The 10414-nt window shown below is 48.0% G+C and overlaps 1 protein-coding gene across 1 annotated transcript; it reads left to right on the top strand.

Moving 5' to 3' along the window:
* The first annotated feature begins 1922 nt into the window (after positions 1–1922).
* On the top strand, positions 1923–8887 carry LOC144952642 (E3 ubiquitin/ISG15 ligase TRIM25-like). Its single transcript, XM_078883119.1, has 6 exons — positions 1923–2483; positions 4557–4652; positions 5466–5699; positions 6781–6803; positions 7178–7272; positions 8334–8887. Exons 1-6 carry the CDS (start codon positions 1923–1925, stop codon positions 8885–8887), a joined length of 1563 nt encoding a protein of 520 aa, XP_078739245.1.
* Positions 8888–10414: the final 1527 nt, after the last annotated feature.

Here is a 10414-nt window from a genome sequence, read left to right as displayed (position 1 = left end):
TCCAAGTCCAGCAACCAGTGGAGAAAGCTAGCCCTACGAGCTATAGCAGCCGCGGGTACCACAGTGATCGTGGGCTCGATAGGGGGGGTTAGAGGTAAGCGTGTTTATCGATACGGTGGACAAAGGCCACTTATTTCGAAACTTGATATTTGACATGTTACTGCCCAGTAGTCACTGCTTCACATCAGTCAACAGTACATATGCAGTGGCAAATGGGGGTAACATGGGGATTATAGACACAAGTTTCATGTCTGCTGGGAACCGATTTCTGTAAAAATATATATATCTCTCCGAATACTCACTGACCAGAGTTGTATAAAAAATTCTTCGGGATCTCGCATTTTTTTTCCTGTGGCCAGTGGAGAAATGTTCCGAGACGGGGGTGACAGTACAGACGTTGGTGAGCAAGCCCGTGACTGTACCTCCAGGCACGCAAATGTTAATTTCATTGTGGTACCCCAAACAAATACTAACGGCATGGGCCGGCACACCAATTGTAATTGCTCCGTCAAATGTGACGACCCGCAGATTAACACTATCGGACACACAAATGGTGGTGAGAGTGGACCAAAAATCATTCCTACAATTATTGAATGTCGGGGACTGACCGATCGCTTTTCCAGCAGGGACTACATTAGCACAAGTGTGACCTATAATTATCGAGACGGTGGACCCAACAGAAATGGTGATAGAGGGAGTCGCTAACAATGTTCCATCAAATTTTGATTTAAAGCTTTCGTGACTGCAGGGATTCATATGCTTGGTTCTTTTGGTAAACTCACGTAGAAGGCAAACATTAAAATAATAAAAATAGAAAACAATAAAATTCTCACGAGGTTTCGACTGCAACACAAGTAATCATCATCAGGTGTGAAAACCACAGCAAGAAAATTCAAATGTATAATGTTCCATCAGCCGAGGAAAGTTGGGTAAACTGTGATGAAAACGCTGAGTTGTCAGAAGTGGATGGAGGGCGACTAAAATAACTGCTCCTGCAATTCTCCAATGTGTGCTCCAGGGGGCAGTATGACAAAGGATGCACAACTTTGGTGTTCACTGCTTTAGCCCGCCGGTGTGTTGAAGTGAAAACACTGGTGGGGTAAAGCAGTGAACTATTTGTCTTTTGTCAACGTGACACTTTTTTGCTGATTGGCCGTGTCGGGTGGTGGATGGTTACGACACATTTATAAATAACGCGATCTAACCCAAAAACGTTTATTATGAATAATATTGGTCGCGAAAGCCTACGTCATTATGCTGTCCTGAAAGAAAACTTTTTAAAAAAATCAAAGGTAAAAAAACACACACACACAACACGTGTTATTGTATTGAGTATTACTCTTTATACAAAGTGACTTTAATCTACAGTCTATGAAAAGCAATACACGTACAGCGACGTTGACTAATTTGACGTGAGTTTGGGTGTGAAACGGATATAAAACGTTTACATTGTCATGCGAGTACTCGCTATATCTGTTCCAATATAAATGCTATTGTAGTGAGTTGAGGGGAGATCAGATGAGTTGAGGTGAGTTGAGGGGAGGTGAGTAGAGTTGTGATGAGGGGTGTGAGGATAAGGATTTGAGACGAGGTGATCCTAGTATTTTTTTAAGGCACCCCTGGAGCAGAGACGTCTGTACTATCTCCTACGTCAACACATTCCAGGTCACGCCTCGTGACATGCAAATCAAACGAAAAGACTTCCTGCTTCCTTGTCACCTATTTACGTAGCTTGTTCCTAGTTTAGCGTCTCAGACGGAGCCAGCGATTGCCTGAGTTTCAGACAGAGGCTGCCTGAGCTACAGTCATAGACTATCTGAGCTACAGTCAGAGACTGCCTGAGCTACAGCGACTGCCTGAGCTATAGCCAGCGACTGCCTGAGCTACAACCAGCGCCCGTCTCTGAGTGAAGCCACAGGGCCATGGCGAGTGCGGCTCCCAGTGGTAGCGAGGCTCCAGGGGAGTTGACCTGCCCCATCTGCCTGGACGCCTTCCGCTGCCCCTGCACGCTCAGCTGCGGCCACTCGTTCTGCCTCGAGTGCGTGGAGGGCGCTTGGGATGTGGCCGAGTTCTTCTCCTGCCCACAGTGCCGAGTGGCCTTCCCTCAGAGACCCAAGCTGAACAAGAGCGTGACGCTCGCCAACCTGGTGGAGCAGCGCAGTGCCGCAGATGAATTGGCTACCGTGGCCTTGTGTGACTTCTGCAACGATGGCACGACTGCTGCCTCCAAGACCTGCCTCAGGTGTGATACGTCCTACTGTGCGACTCATGTTAAGCCTCATCAAGAGAATCCGAAGTTCAGGGACCACATTCTGGTGGCTCTAGCCACGAATCCTGAAGAACGCAGATGCAAGAAGCACAGAGAGGAGATCAAGTTTTACTGCCGTCAGGACAAGAGCTTGGTCTGCACAACCTGCACCATCGCAGGAGACCACAAGGGTCACGATGTGGCTACACTGGAGGATGAGCACAAGACACGGAAGGTGAGACAGTCTGCGTGTGTGAGCGGGAGCCTCTCCTGCGTTAAATCATCATTTCCCAGTATGAACTGAACAATAACATCCAACTAAATATAATTCGTCTCGCAGCTGCCCATTGTTCCTTCACATTTTAACAAGATTGTTTTAATATAAAGTATGCTGAGGTTGTCAGTGCAGAAATAAAACAACCGAAAGTTATTATAAATCCTGTTGTATGGCAAATTTATGAATGTACTCTTAGTATATTTGATAAAACTGAAGGACTTTAATGCGTACAATGTGTTCTTAAAATTACATGAGTGCATAGACTGTGGTTTGAATACAAAAAAGTGGTTTGTGGTAGAGAGGAGCAAAAACTATTTTTAAATCCTTTATATTAAGTTCGCGTGCTTGCTTGCTTGCTTAAGACCGTGCAAATCTTTCGGTCGTTTTTTAACCCACTTCCCGTGATCCAATCGAGCTGACATTTTCCACACAGACTCGTTGTGCCAGACAATTATTGTTCGTGAAAAAAAATTCCCAAAATTTTACACTTTTTAGGCAAAAAAAAAATATTTTACATATATTCAAATAGAACGCATTCATGGCTTTGGCTGAACGTCAGAGTGTAAGAGCCCAGAGCGTAACCCGGCCACAGGCCGTGGTGGAGTAGCGCAGTTGGTAGTGCCCTCGCTTCCCATGCCAAAGGTCGCGGGATCGATCCCCGCGTCCTCCACAGGCGAATATATTTTTAAATCCTTTATATTAAGTTCGCTTGCGTGCTTGCTTGCGTGCTTGCTTGCTTGCGTGCTTGCTTATGACCGTGCAAATCTTTCGGTCGTTTTTTAACCCACTTCCCGTGATCCAATCGAGCTGACATTTTCCACACAGACTCGTTGTGCGAGACAATTAATGTTCGTGAAGAAAAATTCCCTAAATTTTACACTTTTTAGGCAATTCTTTTTTTATTTTACATATATTCAAATAGAACTCATTCACAGTATAAGAGCCCAGAGCGTAACCCCTCCACAGGCCGTGGCGGAGTAGCGCAGTTGGTAGCGCCCTCGCTTCCCATGCCAAAGGTCGCGGGATCGATCCCCGCGTCCTCCACAGGCGAATATATTTTTAAAATCCTTTATATTAAGTTCGCTGCCACGCATATTAAGGATTTATAGTGAAAAACTTTGTTTTACGGGTTTACTTGTTAATTTTACCAAGTGAAGCTCAATGAGCTATGAAACTCTTTTTCATAGGCAACCTGGCCACAAATGACAGCTCAACGAAGTGGCTCATCAGGTCTAAATGTATGGCAGCCAAATACTCTAAATACATATTCCTTAATGTCGACAGAAAAACCGGAGGACCCGGATAGAGAGACATGCAAACTGCATTTATACAGGCATCAGGCGCGGGTTCGAACCCAAGACTTCCTGTATAGCAGGCAAGGCAGATAACATCTCGCCACTCCGGTGCCTTTTCCACCCACTACTCTAGTAGCCCCGCACACTACTCCAGTAGCCCCGCACACTACTCAGCTCCGCCCACTACTCAGGCAGCCTCAACCACTACACAGGTAGCTCTGCCCACTGCTAAGGCAGCTCCACCCACTACTCAGGAAGCTCCACCCACTACTCAGGTAGCTGTGCCCACTACTTAGGAAGCTCCGCCCACTGCTCAGGTAGCCCCACCCACTACGCAGGTAGCCCCCCCCCCCCACTGCTCAGATAGCCCCACCCGCTATGCAGGAAGACCCGTCCGCTACTTAGGTAGCTGCGCCCACTACTTAGGTATCCCCGCCCACTGCTCAGGCAGTCCAACCCACTACATATGTAGCCCCACCCACTACTTAGGGAGCCCTGCGCATGTTTGAGCTTCTCGTGAAATCAGTTCCCTGCAACGCTTGCTCCCCCAGCCTCCATCGCTGGACCGGGGCTACTCTCCCTATCACTGTGGAGGGGTCCGTGTGTGGAGCGGGGTTGAGAGGGGCCACTGCAGCCTCGAGATGGGACCGTCACTGTGGAGGGGTCTGTGTGGAGCAGGGTTGAGAGGGGACGTTCAGAGAGTGAGTGGAGTCTCCCCTGGTGACGTCTCTCACAGAAACAAGTGAGAGAGGAGACGCGGGGGGTGGAGGAGAAGAGGAAGGAGGCGGAGGAGTCCGTGAGGCGGATGGAGGCCGCTCGCAGGGACGTGCAGGTACCGCATCTGGGCCGGACTCTGTGACCCCGTGACTCCACCCTGAGTAGGGTTTGTGATGTAGGACATCTCACATCATTCACGTGGACTTACATTGGCTCCGAACACATCATGGGACTAAAGACACAACGGTCAATGCGCCTCAATAATCAGGACGCTCAATCAGTGGTTGAAATTCCACATTCCCATATCTCCATACAACTTACCACTTCAACGACCGTTATCTATATGGGTCAGATGAGGTGGTACGTACCTCTTATTCAATACTCTGGTGGCAGAGTTGGTGGATCACACACAGACTGTTGTACACTATTTTACTGAAACCAATCAGGATTTATGGTGGCCAGGTGGCAGTTTAGCAAGTGGTTTCATGATCCCCTCTCTTCATCCAAACATGTGGTTTTCTCTCACATTCAAAACATTAATTTAGAGAGGAATTAGCCTAACTTCCCATTTCATTAAGGCTCTACTTTTTGAAGGCAAATTACAGACTTCCCTTGGCTTCATGCGAAGGTAAACAAAGCCTCGTCCTGATAGCCTTGCGAATGAGAATGGCAGAAACGTTAAATGTACTCATGATGGTATTTATAATTCCATTGCCTCACAGCCCCCGCAAGTTATGGCGAATCGTGTTGTAGTGAAAATGCACAGCGGCGTTATAAGACGCAGAGGAAGAAGGAGGCCTCAGTGCTGCAGACTCGTATCACTGTCTGGACACCTTCAGAGTTGCACTCGGGTCACACCGACCTGAATGTCATTTCACATAGGAGCAGACATTTAATGAACAAAGATGGCATTTGTTTCTCTTTGCAGGGATCCATGACAGATGAAAAGGCCTCAATCTCGGTCAGATTCGCCAGCGCGAGAGCAGCGTTGGATGCAGAGGAGAAGGCGGCTTTAGAGCAAGCGGAGCAGAAAGGGCGCAAGCTGCTGTCCCAGATCGAGAAGAAGATCGCTCACTACCAACGCGACATCAGCGAGCTGCAGGCAGCAGCCACTCGCCTGCAGGCCCTAGCGCAGGAGAGGGACTCGCTCGCGTTCCTGCAGGTGAGCGATGAGTCTCCAGTGTCGCTATTGGCACAGAGCCCTCTGACCAGCAGCAGCAGCAGCAGAGGGAGACTCCTGAATGAGAGTTCGCATCCACTGGGCTTGAGAACACAGCTCCACTCATGGACTCGCATCGCAGCTCCAGTAACTGCCATGTGGAGCCCAGCTCATATTTTCTCAGTTAAATTAATTCTCTCTCTCGTCCTTTAACATATTCCCATTAAGTTTGTTTAATTGTGAATATAAACTAAATGGTATTGGAATTTCACTTTTTAAATCAACCCTACAACAACAGCAACAACAATGTACACCGTATTCATCATCAGCCATGATCTATCCACTGATGGATGAAGGCCTCCCCAAGCTATTGCCAAATCTCATGATGCCGCGATGCTGCTTCTTACTTTGTGGACCTCCTCTTGTTCCTATTATGGAAGCTAAATAAATACGAGGTCTCATACACTTATTAATGATATCATTGTGTCTTGAACATCACTTCTACAAGGCCTACACCATGTGCATTGGTAACGCTGGAAATTTAAAGTCCCAAATTACTCAACACAGATCAATATCAACCGGTCTCACTCTGACATATTTGCCCTGCAATTCAGTGTTGGCCCTCATGGGGGTGGCGAGATGGTAACTACGTCACCTAGTATACCGGAGGTCGGGGACATCACTATACATTTGGAGTTTGCATGTTTCTCTCCGTGGTCGCATGGCTTTTATCCGGGTCCTCCAGTTTTTCCCTCCACATTTGGAAACGTGCGTTTAGAGGATTGTGCTGTTATACATATCCACGTGATGAACCACTTTGTTGAGCTATCATTTGTGGCCAGGTCGCTTCTGAAAAAGAGCTATATAGCTCCGTGGGCTTTACCTGGAAAAAAATAGTAGTTTATAGTTGACCATCAACCAGTTTCACTCTGAAATATTTGGCCCGTAAGTCTGTGTTGGTGATCATGGGGTCATAAGCCAAGACTTTGGGGTTTAAATTCCACCCACAGTTTTGCAGTGTGAACTCCATTGAATGCAAGGAAATCAAAGTAGAGTCACAATAACGCATCTCTCTCTCCCACAGGGGCACCTGGAGGAGACGCGCAGGTAAAAGACGACTTTCACTCATGGCGCGACACACGACAACATGGGACTGAGTGTGGGGCGTGGGCAGTGAGACACTGGTTGTGTATGGGGATGCTGTGTGGTGAAACTGCGTGTGGTGATGCTGTGTGTGGTGATGCTGTGTGTGGTGATGTTGCGTGTGATGATTCTATGTGTGGTGATAGTAATGCTGTGTAGTGATGTTATGAAAAGTTGTGATGAGTTATGCTTTGTGTGATGATTCTAGATGAGATGGAACTGTGATGATTCCAATTGTGATGATGATGTGATGATTGTCTATGTGATGGAGCTTTGATGATCCTGTGAGTGACGATGCTCTATGTGAGACAGTGGCCATGTCTGCTCTGCTTTCACAGGACAGGGAGGGTTACAGCAGCTCCACCCTTAGCTCCCTGCCAAGAGGACATTGCCTCGCTTAAATTCCTGGAAACAACTGCAGTCAAACGCCTGTGTGAGTACTTCAGTGTGAATCATGGGTGATTGGGTGATCTTGACAAAAAATGATCCCCATGTGTGTGCACGAGGTCGACTCAGCCTCAAATGATTACCTGGTGTTTTGTGTAAACATCACCACTAGGGAGACAAAGGTGGCCAGGCGTAGTGCTGGCCACCCACCCCGTCGTGTGTCGTGCCAGCCTTCATAGACGCTCACGGACAGCACTTGTCCCAATAGTCTGGAAGACTACACCGGGGATCTTAATCTGTGTTCACATCCCATTCCAGGACCCTACTGAACTGAGTCAGGGGTAATTGTGATGTTGAGATGCAGTGTGTGCCTGTGAATGTGTATGCGTGGGGGGAGCGGTAGCACACTGCACTACGAACCCAGTTCCTTGGGTTTGATTACCTGCCATGGCTAACATCAGTGGCAGGTGATATCTGATCCAGTCCTGGGCCTCTGTTAGGCAGTTTATGAGGATGGTGATAATGATGCTGTTAGTGATAATGTGAGTGATGGGAATGCTGATGGCATTGGTGATGGTGTTCTTCATGGGATGGCAGTGACGGTCGCGGTGATGGTAATGATGGTGACATTGGTGATAATATAGGTGGTAATGGATGTGATGGTTTTGCTGATGGCTCTAATGGTAGTAGAGATGATGATATTGATTATGGTGGTCATGGTAGTGATGGTGGTGATGATTTTGATGGTCGTTGCGATGGTTATAATGACGTGTTGGTGATGTTGGTGATAGTGATGAAGATGGTGGTGATGGGGATAGTGGTAATGGTAGTGATGGTGGTGATTGTTTGTGATATGGTGATGATGGTTGTGATGTGGCTTATTTGTGATAGTGATGTTGTTGATGTTCATAGTGTTGATGATGGTAGTGATGTTTATATTGTTGTCATTGATGATATTGATGGCGAGGATGCTTGGTGATGGTGATGTCTGTGATGTAATTGTTAATGGTGAAGATGATGGTTGGTGACGGTGATGTTGATGGTGGTGATGGTGTCTAATGGTGATGATGGTGTTCTCTAGTGATGTTTTCATCGCTGTTGTCACAGACGGATGTTCACTGACTCTGGACACAAACTCAGCTCATAACAAACTAAAGATCTCCTCGGATCTCAGGACAATGATGCTGACCGGTGCCTCCCAGGGTCGCCCCGATCACCCACACCGGTTTGATGGCTGTCCACAAGCCCTGTGCTGTGAGAGCTTCTCGTCGGGCCACCACTACTGGGAGGTGGACGTGGGGGACGCGCGGCGGTGGAGGGTTGGAGTCGCGTACGGGACGATCCCACGGAAAGGGAGTGGTGGTGCTGCACAGCTGCTGGGAGGGAGTGACGCGTCCTGGTGTTTAGAGAAATGTGACGACGGCTTCTCAGTGGTTCATGGTGGAGTGAAGACTGCACTGTCGGTGAGGGGGGCCCCCTCCCCCCGCAGAATCGGGCTTCACCTGCACTGGGAGGTGGGGTTCCTGGCGTTCTACCGTGCCGACTCCATGGAGGTGATCCACGAGGTTTGGCGGAGATTCTTGCAGCCTCTCTACCCTGGGATGTGGGTGAGGTGTTGTAATGATCGATTGGAGATCATGGATTTGAGTCGTGCATCCTGAGGATGAGGAGAGATAGAAATCCAAGAAACGGAGGGGGATGGTGAGGAGAGGGTGGAATGGAGGGTGAGGTGAAAATTAAGGGACGGGTGAGGTCAGCATAAGGGGAAGGTGAGGAGGGAGGGTGAGGTTCAGGTTGGTGTACGTGAGCGATGTCGCCAGTGCAGTACAAATCGCCAGTGCGGAAGTTTGAGGGATTTGAATGAAATCTGAGTGGGGATTCAGCGCAGCCCCAGAGTCCATGTGGCTGCTCTTTCACCTGCAGTGCGCATTCGCGTCACACCTCCTCATCCCTACGATTCACCATCATCATTACCACCAACCCATCATCACTATCATCAATATTATCCCCATCATCACCACCATTAACCACCATCATCACTATCAACACATATAATCACATCCATCATCATAATCATCATCATCACCACCACCACCATTATCACCATAAACATCATGACCTTACCATCATCACCACGATCATCATCATTATCACCATCACCACCATCATCATTACCACTACCATGATCACTATCATCACAATAATCACAACCATCACCACGATCACCACAAACACTGCCACGAACACCACCATCATCCTCGTCACCATTTCACCATTATTACTACCACTACCACCTTCATCGCACTCATCACCATCATCATTACTATCATCAACCCCCCCCCTTCGCAAATCCCCGATCTCCACATGAAACATTAAAGAGTGAGGTCAGCATAAGGGGAAGGTGAGGAGGGAGGGTGAGGTTCAGGTTGGTGTACGTGAGCGATGTCGCCAGTGCAGTAGAAATCGCCAGTGCGGAAGTTTGAGGGATTTGAATGAAATCTGAGTGGGGATTCAGCGCAGCCCCAGAGTCCATGTGGCTGCTCTTTCACCTGCAGTGCGCATTCGCGTCACACCTCCTCATCCCTACGATTCACCATCATCATTACCACCAACCCATCATCACTATTATCCCCATCATCACCACCATTAACCACCATCATCACTATCAACACATATAATCACATCCATCATCATAATCATCATCATCACCACCACCACCATTATCACCATAAACATCATGACCTTACCATCATCACCACGATCATCATCATTATCACCATCACCACCATCATCATTACCACTACCATGATCACTATCATCACAATAATCACAATCATCACCACGATCACCACAAACACTGCCACGAACACCACCATCATCCTCGTCACCATTTCACCATTATTACTACCCCTACCACCTTCATCGCACTCATCACCATCATCATTACTATCATCAACCCCCCCCCTTCGCAAATCCCTGATCTCCACATGAAACATTAAAGACAATACACACTACGTAACGTTTAACTCATCCCATCAGTCGCAGGCACGGCCGTCTCGGAGTGCCTAATTGAAGCGGCATTTGGTTCAATGCGAGCAACACTGGGCAGGGCCAGGCATTTCTTAAACCAAGGCTCACAAAGTTTTGTTGACTGGATTCCTGGCTGCCTGCTTGGCTTCTTGGCGAGC

The sequence above is a fragment of the Lampetra fluviatilis genome, chromosome 69 (assembly GCF_964198595.1).
Source record: "Lampetra fluviatilis chromosome 69, kcLamFluv1.1, whole genome shotgun sequence".
Classification (NCBI taxonomy): Eukaryota; Metazoa; Chordata; class Hyperoartia; order Petromyzontiformes; family Petromyzontidae; genus Lampetra; species Lampetra fluviatilis.
Note: the sequence above shows the minus strand (reverse complement) of the source record. Positions and strands in the feature narration are given on the sequence as shown.